The sequence below is a fragment of the Bemisia tabaci genome, chromosome 2 (genome assembly GCF_918797505.1).
Source record: "Bemisia tabaci chromosome 2, PGI_BMITA_v3".
Lineage (NCBI taxonomy): Eukaryota > Metazoa > Arthropoda > Insecta > Hemiptera > Aleyrodidae > Bemisia > Bemisia tabaci.
Window position 1 is genome coordinate 60249109 of NC_092794.1, and position 20660 is coordinate 60269768.

General features: G+C 35.4%; 1 protein-coding gene across 4 annotated transcripts in view; it reads right to left on the reverse strand.

The window, feature by feature from the left end:
- Nucleotides 1-1718: 1718 nt before the first annotated feature.
- p120ctn (adherens junction protein p120) overlaps nt 1719-20660 on the reverse strand; it is a 31857-nt gene continuing 12915 nt past the window's right edge. For 3 of the 4 annotated variants that reach the window (XM_019059616.2, XM_072295978.1, XM_019059620.2), the window contains 10 exons: nt 19674-19799; nt 18596-18815; nt 16980-17133; nt 16286-16425; nt 15388-15626; nt 13095-13252; nt 11821-12073; nt 10473-10611; nt 9630-9990; nt 1719-7638 (listed from right to left, as the gene is read on the reverse strand). In XM_019059616.2, the coding sequence (XP_018915161.1) occupies nt 7477-7638; nt 9630-9990; nt 10473-10611; nt 11821-12073; nt 13095-13252; nt 15388-15626; nt 16286-16425; nt 16980-17133; nt 18596-18815; nt 19674-19799 (1952 nt within the window). In that variant the 3' untranslated portion in view covers nt 1719-7476. The remainder of the gene's footprint in view (nt 7639-9629; nt 9991-10472; nt 10612-11820; nt 12074-13094; nt 13253-15387; nt 15627-16285; nt 16426-16979; nt 17134-18595; nt 18816-19673; nt 19800-20660) is intronic. The other variant, XM_072295977.1, reaches the window with a different exon arrangement.

Consider the following 20660-nt stretch of genomic DNA (forward strand, 5'->3'; position numbering starts at 1 on the left):
GTATTGTCAAGCTACTCATGCTATGGTGATGCGTTATGCCTCAAAGGCTGGTTCTGCTTTTGGGGTCATAAAGAATGACTCTAAAAGTGCTGTTATCAGAGTGCACACTCACCAACACTGATATGAGTATCTGGATTGTTGATGGCGTTAAACATTGGTTACATACAATCCATAGACATGTAGATTATATATGTCGAAGGCAAGTAGTCACATCAGGCATTTTGTCAAATGCCCAGGCGAATAGTCAAATATTCTTACTTGAATTGAAATTTTAATTTTTTACCCTAATTTTAGACAAAATAATTGGAGGCTCATATGAGAAAGAGCTCTCTGTAAAAATATCCAGCATACAATAGTATTTTAAACAATTTTAAGATCTGAATGCACATTTATCATGAAATTTTCAGCACATCATAAAACGTAGAACTTTTTAAAATTTTAACATTTAAATTTACTGAAGGCATGTAAAAAGGAAGGAACAAGGAGAGTTCGCAGATTTGAAGAGTTATTCTTCCCAAAATATTGAAAACCCGTGAACTCTCGCCCTAAATTCACAGAATTCCATAAACTGTCAAAATTTGACTACTGGCTTAGGCATTTGATAAAATGCCTGATTGCCTTCAACATATACATACAAGACATATTATTTGGTCGAAAGTGAGTTTGAATAGCTTAGACCTTTAAGTGGGTAAGCTTAGGTAAGGTTGAATCAGCGACTTTGAGGGTAGACAACAGGATGTTAAGACAGTGCTAGGTCCTCACTAAACTAAGGGGAAATCAAAGCAAGAAAAAGAAAGCCAAAAATTAGAATTAGAGTTTGGATGAACTCAGAAATTCAGTGCAAGACTGAGGAGGAAGAGCATTCATCTCAGGTAGAAGATTCTCAGTTGGGAACCTACAAAGAGACTGGTGCTTGTTTAACTCTTATTTGAGCACATCACTCAGTTACACCCTACTGAGGCCCAGTTGGATCGCATTTAGCAAAAAGGAACCAGCACGGGCTTCCCACCAAAAAATTGTTCATTTTAAAAGAAAATAGCTGTGTAAATTTTAATAGTGTACACATATTAAGTATTTTTAAAAGAAACTGAGAAATTGCAGTATTTTGAAAAGACTGTAATCACACTGGTTCCTTCTTGCTGAATGCGATCCAGTCTAACCTCTGGCAAAATCATAGACAGGATTAAAGCACTATCATAGATATAAATGGCAGGAGGCATGACAATTAAGTACGATCTACATGCTATTTGTGACTGATGGTACTCGGTTCATTTTTAAGTGTTTCATACATATGAATATTAAAATTGCAAACTTGCAGTACTTGTTCCTTACAGTATTTAAACATTTCTTTTAATGTTTTATATACAGAAATTAAATTTTATAAACTGGAATTCAATTTGAAATTTTAGTTACGATGGGTAACTTTTCACATTTTTTTTTTAAAAAACAGCACTCCTCCTTAATAATTCTGAGAGCCTCAAAGATCACTAAATCATCAACTGAGGAGCAAGATGAAGAAAATTTACCCACTCAGAGTGATTTGTGAGAATCTTCAAAGTTGCCTTAGATAACTTGCAGATGCTGAGGAGGTTAGTGGACAGTAGGTAATATGAGCTTAGAATTTCTCAAAATTTTCCCCTATCTTGTTGTCTTCTGCAGTTTTTAGGGCCGAGACAGGGTTTTGTGCAAACTGAACAAGAGAGGAGAAAGAAAACCAATTTTAAATAATTAAAAAAGGCAATAAATCACCATAATTTTATTATTTACAGGCTAGCCCAGATAGTAGATTATAAACACTGAACTTGCTTACATGTATACATTGATGAAGTACTCATTTCTGTTATAACATACCAGAGTCATAATAACTAATAATAAAAAACCTAAATGAGTTGGTGGGTGAGTATGCATGGAGAATAAATGTGTTTAAATTTTAAATGCATTTTATGGTTGTTTCTTTGTGTACAGATAATTAATTTAAGTAAAAAGAAAGACAATATTAACTAAAAATTGTGTACGTAAAAAAATTATTAAAATTAAAAAGAAACGAAAATTCATTTTAGGAGTTAAATTAAGGATAGAATAAAAATAATATCACTTTCATGGATGCTTAATTCCGTATTGAAGCAAGAATAATCATATTTAAATTGTGCACGAACTTCTTGTCATCAAATATATGAAAGCAGATAAGACCTGCAACCATTTGACAATTCACACACAAATACTGGACCTTATGCAAAAGACTAAATGTATAACTTTAAAATACAATGTCAGACTTCATATTCGGAAAAAGTTTGGATAATTGCATATTATAAGGGTAGGAGTCGAAACTATACTTTACGTAATTATAAAATAAAATAAATCTTCTACTTACAAAATTGCTGTCAAAAAGAAAATATAAAAATAAAATAAAGAATTATACATGCGACTGTAAAATATACAATAAACACTAAGTATAATAAAAAATAACAATGAAAAATTTCACTTAAGATAGTTGTTGCAAGGATAGGAATTTTGTTCACATCGACAACTTAGTCAAAAAGGACTTGCTTGAAAAATAAAACTCAGGGCTGAGCTCTGTCAACACCAAACCGTTGTCCTGTTCAGTTCCAACAGCTCAAATTTAAGTTTCTATTTTATGAGATCAACCGGCTTCTAACTATATTGAGCTCAAAGTGCAACCGTAAAATGCAGTAAAGAAAGCATGAATAAATCTAGAAAGAAGAGATGCAATAGTATTTGATTTTACAAGCTTTGTTGAATGATTCATTGGATAGTAACTGCAGAGAAAATTATAGAAAGTATTGAGAATCCTCATTCATCAAGTTCATTATGCATGGATAATAAAATATATACAGATCAAAATAGAACACAGAAATCGTTGCCCCGAAGATGAACTTTGATTGATGAGCTTTCATTTTTTTTTCTTATGCCTTGTCTGCACGGATGCAGTTCACAGAACTTTGGAATGAATTAGTTCAAAGAACTGAGGTATTACAGAACAAGTTATAACTGAGTTATAATCGATTCTGCGAACTGCACTCAAGCGGAAAATACCTTGAAAGAAGCGCACTAGGCTGGAATTTCCAATTTTGTCTCATAGGGAATGCCTGCCTCCTAGAAATTCTGTCTCCAGCCAATTACAAAGCTAGCTCTGTCTTGTCTTAGTTGGCACATACCTCGTTCACTTGCTGATGAGGGAATCTGATTCATTCAAGTTAATCTCCTGGATTCCTTGCTTGGTGAAAACAAAATTTTATTGGTGATACCAGTCCTGATAAGAGCTTATTCAACGGAAAAACTCGGCACACTGTCTTACTTTTTACCGTGACTCAATTTTGCGGCAACATACTCTAAAGTCTGGGGATTAATCAAAAGAGTTGACTCAATTCGAGTAACTGCGATAAAATCTAAGATTTCTGACCAGATTTTTGAAAACGTTCCCCATCTTCAAAATTAGAAAAAAGGCTCTTGATGGCTGACAGCTTAAATGTATAACCCTCCTGCAACCAACAGGAAGAGACAGTGAATGGTAGAGTATTTCATGTATTCAAAAACTTACAACGATGTTAATCAACTTCTACCCTTAACATTTTTTGACGTATTACCTACTTTTGTTTTTGAGTCATTTGCACCTCTATCATGAGAAACCGGAAACTTGGATGAGAAGTAATGAAACAGAGCACCTTTGGAGCTTCCTCAAAGATGCTTTTGTCTGCCAACCTTCTTATGTAAATGAACCAAAATTCAGTCAGTTCCTTTCTTAAACTGTGCCTTGCAGAACAAGACATTCAAGTCTAGGATATTTTGAATTTTCCTCTAAGTTATCTTCAAAAGCCGGAAGAGAAAGTAAAAAGCTGAGAATTCAATACATAATGCGCAGCAGAATTGTAGAGTAAGCCCAACCCAAGAGTAGCCCTTTAGACATTCTCCACAGTGGATTCCATACAATGATATTTACTCTGACTGAACATACAACTGAAAAAAAACTGATGCTATACTTTAAAAATAAAAAATTCTCCAGGTCAAAAAGAGAGTCTTTAAATTTCATTGTTGGCTTTAACCTACAATAAGAGGGAACATCAACAGAATAATGAAAGGTAGACATGAATCTGAGTCTAACTCAGTCCCCTCTCTAAATTTTGGGAGCCACTGTCGAAAGTAAATGCCAAACATTTTTGAAAAGAGTTGAGTCCCAGCATTTTGTCACTATTTTAACATACGTCTTTATCTTAAGCTCTCAAAATTGAAAATCAGCATCTTTTCTTGAAATCAACCTTGGAACCCGTGTGCAGACTTGCTGTCAACCATTGAGGAATGTAATTTATAGTAAAAACTAAATACCTGTAAAAATGGACTCATTCAATTCTGAAATTTTTCAATTTTTGAAGAGTTTTGGGAGGAGTAGATTATGACATAGAATGCAACTCTTTGAAAGACTAATCAAGATTCAAATCAAATAATGAGAGTTCCAGCTTAAATTAGAGAGAAAAAATTTATAAGTAAAGGTAAAACTAATAAAATTGTAAGATGAAAATATTTCGTGAGGCACCATCATTAAACAGTTTTCAGTTCGTTGAGATTCAGTTAAAATATTGACACTTGATGGGATATTTGAGGTGTTGTCAGCTAATCTGGCCGTTGTTTACTTCTAATTGCCACGCACAGTAGACTGATTTACGTCTCTGCAAACGGTGGCAGCGTTGCTCGCATTCAGGCGGCAGTCAATCTAGTTGACAAAAGCATTGCCATTGTTTGTAAACAGAAAGTGAACAACTGCCAACCTAGCTACCAACACCTCTACAAAGATAATTGAAGCGCTGGGCTCAGAAAGGGCATTTCTTGGTTGCGGTGTCTCAAAATCTCTGCTAGCGTTTCATCCGGTATGGTTAGAGCAGATATATGTAATTCGTTGTGACTTTTACTGAATATTCTTTACAATTTTACAATGCTGAGAACGTGATATTATAGAAAATTTACCCGATAACTTCCTTTCAAAAGGATAAATTAGCACTGGAGATTCTGAAACACTGCAACTGAGAAATGCTTGTTCTGCACCTAACGCCTTAATTCAGCTTAATCTAGTTGAAACAGACTTGTTTCTTTAATGCGAAATTAATACCCGCAGACAAGACAAAATAAGCCCTCATTATCAATTTTTTTTACAGCAATTACATTATCATAAAGGGATTTGACAGGATTTTATGTCAAAAGTTAAGAAAAGCACAAAATAATGCCCTCAGAAAAATCAGACATCAGTTAGATGAGGAGTTTAAGACAGGGACAGGTTAAAAAAGTCAGTCAATGAGTGGAGACTGCAGATGAAAAATCTATGTGAGGAACTAAACAAAGAGTTTAAAGACGAGGTTCAAGTGTAAAATTTCTTTTGTTGATGACCAATTGGTTCAAATGAAAGAAATTAAAGGTTATTATAAATGCAATGTGATCTCTTTTTTAAGCAGACGATTTTTTAATGCGTCTAGTTTCACAGAATGACTAAAAAAATGGTAAAACTTTTTTCTTTACCATCTCTATATTAAATGCAATGATACATCAGGCTGATTGTCTGAGTGAGTTGAGATTTCCACTGAGAGTGCTGCGTACAACCCCTTTAACTGATTTGGTTATGGTATATAGTGTAATCCAAAAGTCCAGCACAACCAGCACCAGGCACAGCCGAAGTAATTTTTCAACAAATTAAGATAGAAACTTGAAATATTGTGAGTGCTCCAAGGTCAAAGAAAACTACGTATGGAAATCCCCTAACTTTAAAAGGGGCCGCTCGGAAAAGGGGCTAGACCCCTAGGGGTTGTAGAGACGGTGCAGGACTTTTGAATCACCCTGTATATTAGGAGCTTGACATGGAGGATGCAGATAAGAACTGGCTGAAAATGAGCTAAATGAGCACAAAAAACTATACAGATTTCACCCTATTCAAAACACACTTTAGAACAGATAAGGAGCCATTCGAGTGTTTGATAACTCGTTTTTTCTGTTTCAAAAATCCTTACATCATTCCTTTTTCTCATTTAGTGTTGGACTATTATTCTATTCGTTAATACGGAGAGATGAAATTTTAATCTCACCAAGTATCTTCGTAATACTGATCGATCACTTGCTTGGCTATTTAAACCATTGAACCGTCTAGTAAAAGTTTTGAGTATAACAGGCTTCAGAAAATTAGACGTAAAAATGCTACAATTCTGAGCTTAAAAATTACCAATTGAGCTGAGGTCAAGAGCAAGGGAGTACTAACTACTGAAGGGAGAAAATCCACTGCAGTCACAAGTGGTCAATAACCTGAGGAAGATAGAATCTATATAAAAATTCAAACTACTGGAATAAGCGTACGAGTAAAAAATTAGCTCCTAGACGATTGTGAAAAAAAGCTATAAAAGTCTTAATAGTAGAAAAACTGTGAGAAGGTGCTTCCAACACCATTAAAACTTGACACAAAAAATGAAACTCATGAAATGAAACTCATGAAATGAGAATAAATGGATCTGTTGCATTTAAGGGATACAGCTAGTGTCTTCCTGTTGGTGAAATCGAAAGAGAATTTGCCCAGAGAGAAACACTTGAATACTGAACCAAAATGAACGAGCAATCTTACTAATGTTACCAACTTTCGTCTTGTACTGTTTCAGTTGATTTAAAGCTTTTGTTTCTGCAAAATATGTATGAGAATTAGGAGAAAACAAATGCCTAAGAAAACAACTGAAATTATATGCAAAAAAAAAATTGCAAGACTGTTTATTTAGGTTAGGCTTCTTTTTGTCTTTTTTTGGGCAAATGTGGTCCATAGCGACCAAAAGAAACTAACTGCAAACGCAGGAAATTCGAAAAAGCGTGTTATAACCCGAGCAAGTTACTAGCTAAAGGTGGATATCAGACTTATTTTATGTGCCCATAGTGATTTTTGTGTGGTTCTACACAGAAAAAGGCTTTTCACTAGGCTGTATCTCTTCCATGCAACAGAATCATAGAGGGCTCTAGAAGCTTCGAAAAAAATTTGTGTTTGTGGAAGGAACATAGTGAGCGATTTACAACTGAGCAATCGGGTGAAACCTGATTCTTTATGAGAGTGAAAGGAATGGAACTGAAATCATTGGGTTGCATTTTACTGTTCCTTAGACACAACTATGATAGTAGTGGAGCTAAAAAATCCAAATCTCAATCAGAAATAATACTAACATCCTGGCGTATTTCACTTTCATGGAGGGGAAAAGTCAATTGTTATGATTTTCTGCAATACTGAAAGATTCCTCTGCCCTGACTTGCATTTCTTAAAAATTAAATGCAAAGAGGTCAGATAGTTTTCTTATGAGAGAGTAAAAGAAAGAGAACTTCCTCGAAAAATCCATGATAAGTTTTTTAGTTTTACATGTATGGCAAACCTTGACGCAGTGAAAAGTCTTTGGTTGATCGCAATGCAAGGGATGAGGCAAAGCTTTACTTGGAGGGGAAAGTGCTGTCATTTTACACCCATGAGTCACCTCCGCTCGGAGTTACAGCGTCTTTGACTTGGTTCTCTTCGTAAGCCCAAACTTCTCCACTTCCTTGCACTAAGTTCCCATCAAACTGCCGGTTCTTTTTCTTTTCTCTGTTCACCTGTGCATACAAAGGCTCTCCTGGTTTCACCTGAAATAAGGAGAAAGAGCAAGTGAAATACAAACTGTAAAACAGCTAGCACATGCTTGAAACATTGGCTGTTTGCCGAAAGAGGCCTTGTTTCATTGCTTAAAATATAACATTGTGTTATTACAGGACCTTTTTAAAATGTGGTGGGGTCAAATAAGGGGTGTTAAAGTATAATTGTATCAGCTGATATCTGCTAACCTATTTTTCAGTGCGAGATAGTTATTTTTATTTTCAGCAAGTCCTTTCTATTGTATTTAATTTTCTCAATAAAATATTCATAATTTTCGTTGGTAACACCCTAATAACGCTTTATAATTTAACAAGGGGGATTTAAGGTGAAAAATAGGAACAGAGAAAGAAATAGAGGGACTAATTGCAGGACCAGCTAGCAATAGGTCGTTATGCTTGTGTTTCAGAACCAAATATTGGTCTTGTTTAAATGCACAGGGGACGCATATGGTATGATAATTTAGGGGGGTAACAGAAGCTGAAGGAGGATTCAGAGTTCTTTGAGCGCAAGAAAATGGTGTGGACTGATTTGGCAATGACATTGACAAAGCAAGAATTTCTGCTTGATGGCCCAGACATAAACAAGGACACCGATTCACTATCGCTATCAAATCCGTTTGATGGGGCTCCTAGTATCTTAACACTATAACTCCTCATCACATAATCCTAAGGTGGAACCATGCTCCAGTCAACTTCCAGACCATCAAACAAAGACACCCCAGATGCAAACTCAAGACTACCAGAACCCTATTTTCTGACTAAATCAAGAAAAAGAAAGATTCAATAGGTCTGTTGTACGCAAGAGATACAGCCGACTGGGTACATTTTTTAAGGGTAAATTCGCTTGAAAATCGCGTCGGGCACATAAGAAAATACTGAAATTCACTTAAATTTACTGCGTTAGCGAGCAGTTTTTCTTGATGACCGGCAGTCAGGTTTGCTCAGAGAGAGACCTTACTCTAAATAAACAAACAATCTTGCGAACTGTTATAAACTCTCTTTGCGTAAGATTTCAATTGATTCAAAGCTTTTGTTTTTGCAAAATGAAGAAAGAAAAAAAAGGAGACAAACGCTTGGAAACGATGGAGATTATACAATAGGAAAAGTAAGTGAAATCGTTTGTTTACTCAGGTTAGTTTAGTTTCTCTTACTGCAAACCTGGTCGGCGGTGACAGTGAAAAACTGTCCGCAGACAAGGAAAACTTGAAAAAGCGTGTATTATAAACTACGCAGATTGCACGCTAAGGAGAGAATTTGAGACTATTTTATGTGCCCGAAGTGATTTCTGTGCCATTTAACTCGAAGATGGTATATTTATTTGGCTATATCTCTTGGGTGCAACAGACCCATTGTCTGTAGCCTGCTTATTAATTTCACTACATATGAGTGATGGATACAGTGTACCATCTATAGATGATTTGTTGCTTGAAAAGTTATCAACCATTTTTCTAAAATCTACCGCACTAGGTCCGCTCTAAATTTGCCAAGCGATAGATAAGGATTGAAATGTTTTCTCATTAACAGAAAAGCTACCTTTTGCTTGAATCAATCACAGAAGAGGCGGAAGTGAGTTGCAGCACAAAAACGTATCAAGAAATAGAACTTCAATTCTTCGATTATAGACCACTCACTATAATATTTTGCTTCAGTTTACATAATTCATTTCTCTGATGTTAATCCATTGAATTTTTAATTAGATTATTTATATTTTTTTACAATTCAAAGTTTTGGCTAATTCCTAGAAGTCTAGAATAATTAAATCATTTATCACAGAACAATAATTTATACGATAAAAAATACAAAAAAAAAAAAAAAAAAAAAAAAAAAAAAAAAAATGAATGAAAGAATAAAAAGGTATGTAGTGTAAAAATTATTAACTACTAGTTCATTGTGAGTGATCAGGCTCCTTGGAGATAATTTTTTCCTTTAAAAAGTTGGAATGCTAAAACCTAGGATGAGATGAAGCTGACTGAGGTACTTACCACGGCTGGGTTTGATGGACCTGCGATATTATTTCCCATGCTGTGATCAGAATTTTGAGCTGTCGTTGGTCTTTGAATAGTCCTGTCCTCATAGCGGGTGCCACCTTGGCTAGCCATTGGCCTGTTCAATGTACTGCTGGCATTGCTAGGGGAGTTCGGACCAGCGTTTCTTGCAGCAATGGTTTTTGTCACGAAGTCTTGTTCTTTCCAGTTATGTTTCTTATAGACCTCTCGAAGTTCCTGGTGTTGCCACATAGTGAAAAGAACTTGTCCAGCAAACTTCAGAACTCTTGGCGTATACTTTTGCCGCTGCCTTGTTATGTTCATTAAGCGCTCTACACCTCCCGCTTCCAATAGAGACCTGTAAACAAAGCGATACAAATGACGAAACACTCTAAGACGTGAGGGTAGCTAAACTAATCAGTAGGGATGCATTTGAGGCTATCTCTGACTGACATGTTTTAGAAAAGATTGAGTAATCATCCTTATTTATAGAAAATTTAAGATAAAATGCAAGTTTCCTGCCAGACCAAAAACTAGAAAAAGACTTTCATTAGTGACTGTTCACAAGGAATGAAGAGAACAGAATTTTTTCAGACTAGAAATTTTAGTTGTGTCAAGTAAAAAATCAGAAAATGAGTTTTTGAAGGAGAATCTCTCTCTAGTATGAATGGTAATCTCTAAAATCGTCCATTCTAATGGTTTGGGGAACTAGTGGAACCAATATCACATTTCTAAATTCTTCAGCACTGGGGCCCTTTTTTTTAAGACAAGTCAGCTTGTATTGAGGTTAGATGGGTAGAAAATTAGATCATTGTAGAAGAGTTACTGTCAAGCACTTACCTTGAAAATTCAGCATTTTTCTTAATCACTTCATTGAGAGTGGCTAGAACGGCAGCTATGGTGTCATCTGATGTCCCATGATCATGTTGTGGATTGCCTGACGGTAATTTTTGGACTAAATCTCTCATGGCATATTTTCCTGTAGGGCAATGAAAAAGGTACTGTTAAACAAGCTTGAGATAAACTTTATGTAATTTAAATACAAGAAAAAAAAACATTAAGAAATTGCCTGAACTGTATGTAACAAAGTGGTAAAATGGTGCTGCGTCCGCACTCTATTTATAATTTGTGGAACTCTTGGCTTTGTTTTCCCCGCAAAATGGTAAGGACCCAGCACCATTTCATAACCATGTAATAATATACATATAATTATATAATATAATGTCTCAGTGAGCTTTTAATATAGAGGTTATACGAGAGTTCACAGGAGATCAAAATTACTTCGTAATAACCGATATTTTGTTACAAGCATATACGATTTAACTAGGCTCAACCCTACTAAGAATTCTAATCATTTTTTCTGATCTGATTTCATCTAAATGATTCCTCTTAAAATGAAAAGAAAATCATTTATTGAGACTAGCTCAAAATTATCTTACTAAAAACTAGATCAACTTCATCAAGACAAATCAAGGGTGGATGCTTTGAGATAATCTAGTTTCATCAGCAAGTACATGACTTGTTTTTAATTTTATGGTAACTTGTGAAAATTCTTTCTTCAAGAAAATAGTGCTCGTGTTCAAAGTAGAGTGAAAATCACAAGAGAGCAAAGCGTTGAGGCTTGCCTCCACTAGAATATAAAATTTTAAAATTGGAGGGGGGGGGGGGAACTCATTTCACCTAGTTACGCAAATAGATTGTATAAATAGAAAAATACAGAATAGATTTGCTAAAACCTAACAGCAAAAGTTAGAAATCAGCTCTTGTAGTACTCAAAATTTTGAAAGTTAAGTAAATGGTAGCAATATTAGATTTGTATTCGATTGCTACGAGACGCACGATGCATGATTTGTGAAATCAAAAGAGCAGATTCCACATTCAAAACAGCACGAATATTAGATCACTTTGTTCATTTGCACTACAACTTCAAGTTCCATTTTGGTTCATCTACACAGCCTTAATTCATCGCAGGATCCTCGGTTTGTAAAAACTTGGGTCATTCGCACTACAATTGAGAATTAAGCACCTGAATGAGCCTCAACCTACCTTACAGTCTAGTCGATTTCTGAACTCAACTCGGCTCAACTCCACTTGAAATTCAGTATTTTAGAGCAATGCCAGAGGGAGCAATACCAAAGAGGACAATACCAAAGAGGACAATAATCAAGATAAGGAATAAAAAACTCACCAATCAATTCTTTGTTCCTTTGATCTATGGCTAAGTTTCTTAGGGCAGTAGCTATAGCACACACAAATCGATCAACTTCCATTCGGAGGAGTTCCACTAGAATTGGGAGACCTTTTTCTTTTCGTACAGCAGCTCTAATTTCTATACTAGGCTGCCAGTAGCAGGCGGCTAGATTCTGGAGTGCCCCCGCAGCTGCTTCTAAGGTTTCTGGATTCGAACAGCTTTGAAGTAGGGCTAGGTACAGCGGAACGACCTGTTCAACATAAAGTGAATCAGTGAGATGGTGTCTAGAAGTTTCTCGTTGTCCGATTTTGAGGGGCAGATTCCCTGATACATAGGTGCAATTTTCTTCTATTTATACATGATCCTCATAATAAAGGTCAGTTAGTTAACGCCACTCATGATGAGGATAGAACCTCTAAAACCTATTCTTATCATTGAGTTTCTTCAAAAAGGAGTCTGAGTTATTTTGAATATTCACAAGGTGCTTCTTAATTGCCTTGGCCGCTTGTGTGAGAATTGGGGAAGGCTGTAAAAATTGGGGAAGCTTTTTTTTTTTTTTTTCACTCATCTCGATCGATTTTAGGAAGAGTACTATGAGCACGTTGTTTTTTGTGCCAGAGGGCTTTCAAGCGCTGCTTTTGGGGAAAGATACTATAAAAAATGTTGTTTTATGTAGAGGCGTAAAATAGCAAAACATCAAATTTTGGGGCAGGCATATTACAAATTGGGGAAGGTTAAGAACTTCCTGCACCCCTGCATTTTTTGACACTGGAATTATTATTCTTTTTATGAAACTCCTGTGGACACAAAGTTACATTTCCTTAAAAATCTAAACCCCAATTCACACTGTTCAATTTTTCATCCAACAAAAACAGACAAAAAGTTGAACGCTACAAAATTTTATGGAACTACCGTATCTGTGTGATATCGCTTTAGGGCAATCAGATATCTTTTCAGCTTCTGGTTCGAGAAGATATAGCTTCGGCTGATGTCAATCAGAAGATTTCATTTCAACTTGCTGTTCATTGTTCAACTTTCGATCAACTTGTTGAAAGTTGAACGGAAAGTGGAAAGTGATGTCACATTCAAGTTTCCGTTAAACTATTCATTCAATTGTTTCAGTCCCTTGACAGTATAATACAATCCAACTTTTCATTCAGCAAAAGTAGAGGAAAATTAGACAAAAAGTTGAACCAAGTGAATTGAGCGCAGGAGGTATATTGTATTCTCTTAGTGACTTTGAAAAATGAAATGAGAAGGTCTGTTGGTACCTCTGGTTGCCAAAGTAGGGCTAAACCTTTCACTGGACCAGATTTGGGCAACAAATTAGGATTAGTAACACTCGTCTCTCTTTGATCGTTTGCCTCAGCTTCTTTCTTCTTCTTGCTCCCACCAAAACATCCTAAATTGTCACCAGATATCAGTTTGCCTGAGAAAAAGAGACAAATTCATTAGAGCATTTCACTTTCAGCAATGGCTTTTCTCCTCCTTCAAGAAGGGTATTGAAATTAATGATCAGGATTGCCTATAAATAAAAATAATATTTCCCTTATTTCATGAACAAGTTGACCACCTTTCGAGAAACACATTAGGCTATGACTCCTCAGACTGGTTAAGACAGGTGGCCTGTTAGAAATTCCATCCAACATGTAGACATATCTATGGGTTTCAGTTACAACAGTTGCCTGCAAAATGTAGTTTCATTTTTGTCAAGGTGGTGCTCGGCAAAGCCAAGTTTATTTCCTCTACTAAGGATATTCATTCACTCCTTCTTGTTCCTCAAAATAGAAAACTAATCATTTTCAGAATAAAATAATGCGCCGGAGATCCTAGATTAACACAATGTGACTGCATCTTAATTTTCACCAACTTCACATGGTGCGGGAATTGTGAGTGATCATGAGCAATTTTTTGGATCTTATCATGGCCTAGAAGAGCAGAGAAACATATTTTATCAACGCCCACTCTGAGCTCCTTGTCAGTCTATATGGAGTAGCATTGAATTTTCCTGTAACGTTTTAAGGTCAAGTTGAGGCATTTTGATGCATTTTGACCAAAATTAATTTCAGTTCGGGAGCCAAAAATAAAAAAGAATGATTTTGGCTCAGACAATTGTGCTTCCTGCCTCTTACAGAATCAACTGCGGATAAGGAAATTCTGAATGCTTATTGCCTAACAATTGTCAAATCTGCATAAGTCTGAGTTTTTCGGTCGTACACAAAAAGGCTAGTGGATAGCCAATATTTTCTCTCCTAAGATTGTGCATGTTGTTTTTCTGCGCAAAGTTCTGTTAGGCAAGAAGCATAAAACTCATCCATTCACATCATTCATGCACTAATCATGGAAGTAATTTCAAACCATTGTGTTTTGCACACATGAGGCTCCTTTACTATTTCTTTCTCACCCAACATGTCCAGTTTAGCTTCGCGCTCCATGCCTAACAGAACTTTGCTCACAAAAGCAACCATACGCAATCTAACAGGAGCAAATAATAGTTGCCCATCTGATGGCTCTTTTTAGGTGTACCCCAAAAACCCAAATAGTCATGCTTATTCAACGATTACGAGACATTAAGCATCCAGAATTTTTTTAGCCTAGATGATTCAGTCAGAAATAAACATGATTATTCGAGCCGGAATCATTATGTCAATTTTTGGCTTCCAAACTGAAATCAGCAATAATCAAAATGTGGCAGAATGCTTATACTTAACCTTTCTATGTGACAAAAAACTTCAATGCTACCTCATATGGATTGAAAGGAAACACAAAGCAGAAGCTAATAAAATGGTTCTTTTTGACCTTTGTAGATGTTTTCTTAGGACACTGAGGGATGATGTTTCTTGCTGCATAAAATATAATATACTGAGACTTATACATATGAGCATTATGTACTTAACAAAACTAGTGGAACTATAAAGTTAGTAGGATTAAAGAACGATTCTTACTGTTGGCCTCTGAAGAAGAAAGCAAGCAGAAATTGAAAAACAAAGGTTTAAATGATTAAAACATGGAAATAAAATGTATGATGTAAAATATACCAATAATAAGGGTAATGATAAGTGAAAAGAAATTGTGATGTGATTGTGTGTGTGACGCCTGAGATGTGAATCAAGAGTGAAACAAGTTAGTTAATTTTGAAAATAATATGTTCACACAGATCGAGTGCACTCCAGCTGTTGAACTGTGGTACTTTGTAATCTTAACGGACAGAGACATAGTGGGGAAATTGAAAAAAGCTCTACCGCTTTTAACAAGTATAGGAAACGGTTTTTTGTAGGAAAAAAATTGCTGACCTTGAGTGGATTCCACACATATTTATGTAAATTGAGTTAGTTGCAAATACGACAATTTCATGGCTGTTTTATGAATGTACCATTAGAACAATTTAATATGCTTGCAAAAAATTTCTAAAGTAATGCAGCCATTTTACAGGCATTACTGATGTTAAAACAAAAGTGTTTCCAAGGATATGATTTATGATTTGCCCTTAGCCATCTAGAAAGCCTGAAAAACGTCCAAAAAAATGTCCATTCTTACAGAAGGGATGTTAATCATGAGCCTTACCTTTGGATTGTGGACTGACTTTGTTCTGTGGCACAAGAGGATGCTTGTCATAGTTGGGATCTTCTACTTCTTGGCAACGATATGATAGATTACGCAGAATACAGACACAATTCTCTACACTTTTGTTGCCGATATTTGACTTTTCTACAGCTGATTTGACGACATAAAGTAATGCATCGACCAACCCTTCACACTCACGGAGTTTCTTCCGGGCATATTCTCCGGCTGAACTCACATTTCTAGAGGAGAAAAAAACAAATCAGGAATCAGTGACGCTCTTGCTAAATTATGTTGAACAAATTGAAATTCTTAGAAAGAGTACTGAAGTCTTTCAATGATAAAAAAGATGATTATTTCAAGACAAACTTAGATGCATGAAAAATAAAGGGGAAAAGAAGCAGAATGTTGCCCAATTATTAGTGCGAAAGGTGGGGAGAAATACGAATAGGACAAAAATAAAACTGAGTAAATCAAAGCGACTGCTGTATACTGCACTAAATACCCCTCTCCCAGTTTTCCTTAGAACCCGCAAAAAGCATTAAGATTTTTCAGTCAGAGATTCAAAAAATGGCAAAAGCTGATTTTCATGAGGGGCCTGATTTTGGGAAAAAAAATTAGATCTCTCATAGGCTAAGATTCAACTCCAAAGTATGTTTGGGAGGCTGACTCTTATAGAAAAATGGTAAAAGTATCATTTTCTTTGGTTAAGACTCTTCAACAAAATCAGCAAAAAACTAATGTAGAACAAAAAGTTTTTATTTTTCACTCTCTAGGGTACTCTCCCAAAGGAGGTGGTAGGTGTCAAAAACCTGTAAATTTAGTGTCAATTAGTTACTGGTTAGCCTCTGAGAACTATAATAATGGTTGAAGTACAGCATAAAGAATTGGTATTGCTTACCTTAAAACTCCTGTTGTGTTCCTAAAAACTGTTGACCAAAGTGTCTCTCCTGGATTGACAGGATCCCATCCAGAGTGTGGTATAATTACATGATTTACTATTACACCTAATCCATCATCTATAATACACCTTTTTAAATCCTAAATTATGAAAGAAAGAAATATACATTCAGAAATAGCATGAAAGAGAAGTTAGAGCAAAGTAAATACATTGACCAAGGTTACGAAAACAATCTTAATTAAATATGAAGCCCAATGAAAATGAAAAATATATGAAGTTACACGTACAATTTCTATAAGCAACAACAGCTCAAATTTAATTTTCTTATTATGGGTTAATTTGGGGGAGAATGCCTTGTTAGTTGAAGATTTTGACGGGATTGACAGCAATCGTAGTTATACTTAAAAAGTCCTCGTATCAAAAATTTTGTGAAATCAAAGAGGATTATATCCAGATTTTCCAGTATGAGCATATTCATAAATGGAGGCACACATATCATTTTTGCTTGAGGAACTTTCAACTAAGACAAAGGAAGATTTTCCTTTTTTAATGCTCCATCTCAGACTTTCAGTCATTTTGCAATCGAGTCAAGCTTCCTGCTAGTGCATGAAACTCCATCCGTGAGATAATATAAAATCCAGTGATAACACTAATGCTAATGATAATGAAATACAACTGATACTACAGTCCTTACCTCACACGATGAGAGATTCCATAGAACTCCAGTTACTAATTCTTTAACTTCTGCATCTATAGATTTTCTTAGTAAATTAATTAAAAGAGGGATTCCGCCAGCTGTTTTAATTGCTCGCTTATTTTCATCATTCTGCCTACCATACGACAAATTCCTGAGAAAAAATTCACCGCAAAGTTTGTAACACTTATTCAGAAAAACATACATTAACACAAATACACACACTTGTCGGTAAAACGCATGGCCCCCAGATCTTAAGGATGCAGTGGGACATGGAAATATTTCAGATTTTTCCATTTTCCCAGAAAACAGATAGCTGAGAAAAATAATGCCATTTTTGGCTTCAACAGCAAAAAATGGGCAGGAATAGCTCTATTACCTTTATGGTGAATAGATTTTACCATTCTCTTAAAAGCAAAACAATCAGCTAAGTTTTACATAATACTATATGTCAGAATACGCCATTGGACTGAAAAAACTTTGATATCAGAGACAAGGGGGCATGCTGAGGATGCAATCTTGCATATTTTTGACAGATAAGCGACAATAACCTTGGGTGTTAAACCTCTATCATACTCTATCATTTCTAGGGTATTCAATTTTCAAAGGAAAAACCGAAACATTCAAATTCTTTTAGCAAATGCACTGATTTGAAATCGGAGGTTAATTTTGGAATTGGTACTAAAAATTAACCCAGAATCTCTTTTAACTTTTTGAGAAACCTACTCGTGCTGATGTGTGTTACTAAATTATAAATCACACTAAAAGAATTTAAGGTCAAATTTTAATCCTATAGTTTTAGGTATTTTGGAGAGCAGGAAGTTGGAATTGACAGAAATAGAAAGCGCTGGTCTCTCTAAGAAAATTGAATTTTGTAATATTCAGTAAATTTGTCCAACATGTTCTACATGAAAGGACTACCTACGCATAGAACACTACGAAATTTTGCATTGGCCAGGTTTCAAGATTTTTTGACGTTGTGGTTCTTATGATCTCCTCATTGAGATTAGCTTTTATAATCGAAGTTTCTATGTGCCAATCTCAAGAAAATCAGGTTTGAAAATTTCATTTTTTAGCAGATTTATGAGCATTATCAACTGAAAAAATGTAGGTAATTGAGGAACAAGCTTCTCTTTCTTCATCTTGCGCTGGCTGGGAGATGAGATAGCGCGTCAACTCAGATCAAAGCGAAAAGATCCGCATCTTCTATTCAGCAATAATGTCACTTCTTCCTATTATATTAAGTGGGAAATTGCCAAAAAATCCACTTTCAAATCCAACTTTCTTGATATTCCAGCATAGAAACTTTGATTTTAAAAGCTCATATTACTTAGGAGATAGTGAAGAACATCATATGAAAAAAATCTTAAGATTCAGCTGGCGCCAAATTTCTTGGTATTGCATTAGTAGTCCTTTTCAGGTGCTAGTAAATCCATTAGCCAGCACCAACAAAATCAAGATATTTCTTTCATGCAGATTTGTTTACATTGGTCTTTGGACCCTTAATGAAAGGCTGAAAGTGTAAGCTCAATCAGACGGTAGCACTGATATGGTAATACTGTAAGAGGATACCCCCAGGTTTTTAGAGGAAAAAATAAAATTCAGAAATTACAAACCTTAGAGCACCACAAGCATTTCGATACACATCTGGATTTTCATTGTTTAAAAGCTTAACTAAAGGTGGAATACCACCTAATGATCTTGTTTTCTGCTTGTTTGGATCATCCATATAGCATAAGTGTTGAAGATATGCGGCTGCATTTGCCTTGATTAAGTTATTGGGATTACTTAAAAAGCTAATGACTTCAGTTAAATTTGGATCACGCCATCTCATTCCTGTAACAAAAACAAAAATTTTCGATTATCATAAGGGCAAAACCAGATTATTTGGAAATTATAAATCATTGTAGATAAAAAGCAAGAAAGAGAGCATAAAAAAGGGTTCTAGACACTGAAAATGAACTTTGGGAACTGACATTTATCGTCAAGTGAACACTTTTGTTTTCTCATCCTGTCAATAGAGAGCTGTCATAAAAAATTAACGAAGCTCATGATAGCTTAAAAACTTCTTATATTCAACACCTACATTTTCTTGCTCGTAGCTTCTCTTTTTTACGTGAAATTTAGATCATTATTTGGGAGATGCATGTGCTGTCCCAAAAATATCTAGATTGGTGCGAAGATATCAGAGTAAAAATCTTGCTACGATTTCCAAATTTTCTGTCTTTTCATTGACAGAGCTGATTTCGCAGTATTTTTCATATATTTTTTTCTGATATAAGAAATAGTATAAAATAGATTTAAAAATGAAAAAATGCACCGCTTAGCAATGGTATCTGGCAGCATTTTCCATTTAACACATGTAGTTTAGCAGATCAGGTTATTTTGTCATATCTGTTCCAATAATTTTTCAATTTATGAACCTCCAGTATCCTTGTGTTTGGTTCACTTAGTAGTTCACTTAGTAGATTTATTTTTTCTTTATTTTTAGATTGACTCACATTTTTCATAAAAAATTCCTGAAACAATCTGATAAATATATTGACTTCAAAAGTAAGGAAGGAGAAACCGCAGTTGAAGCGATGGGTGCAGAAAGGGTACTTCTTGGTTGCAGTGTCTCAGAATATTTGCTAACAATAGGAAAACACTATGCAAATTCTGGAAAATCCCACAAAAATCGAAGACAACACTCACCATAGCGGTCGCTTACATCTCCTGGCGACGGTGTTATTCTGAAATGCTCCGGTCGTTGTAGCATATGCGTCGCATCCAGTTCGTCGTATCCGGACGGCAAATATGGGACACCTTTGTCAAGATAAGCTAGATTAGAACAAATTGAAACAAATTACCGTACATTCTACCAAGCAGAAGCAAAAATAAAATGTTAAAATTCCAACAACTGAACAACTAGGTTGCATTCAAATTATTAGAGCAGCTACTTGCAAAAAATTAATTAAAAATAAATGGAAAAATTGTGAGTAAGCTATTAGACAAAAAAAAATTAAGCGTGTTGACATGATAAATTGGCAAATACTTGATTTAAAAATTGAGGGGGACTGCGGTCTTCTTTGATTAATATGAGTAATTGGAATATTGGCAATTTTTGTGGCAAAAGAAATTCTCAAACTACAAACTACAAGTAAATACTTCACAGGAAGAGACAATTAAAATGGAGATACTTTAGAGAGACGACTGCCGTGTCGCATAGGAGACTCTTAATAAGAGGCAGTAAACTATTAAATTAAAATCATACTGATCTGGAAACTATCAATTATTTCAGATGTTTGGATAATGAGTTGTTGCCAGAATGGGGCGCTCTTGTGGAGATTCTTGCGCTCACTTTGCTCGCCATTTTATAAAGAGAGCCCTCAATTGGTGATTGTTAATGCGTTGTGACTACGATAAGGAGCATTGAATTGATACAAAATCGCTAGCAAAAATGTCTACAATTGTGCAAACAAAAGTGAGAAAGCACACTGTTGAAAATTGACTCATATTATTCAAGAGGAAAGAAAATTTAAAGGAGGGGGGGGGGGGGGTATAACGATGCTTAAGCAAGTTGACACGTGCATATACAAAGGAGGGAATAAATTGGGAGCGTTTTGGTATCTGCCCCTTGAACCCATACAGCAGTCAACAAAGTGAAAAAAAATTATGAATTTCCTTGAACTGGCGGTTAGT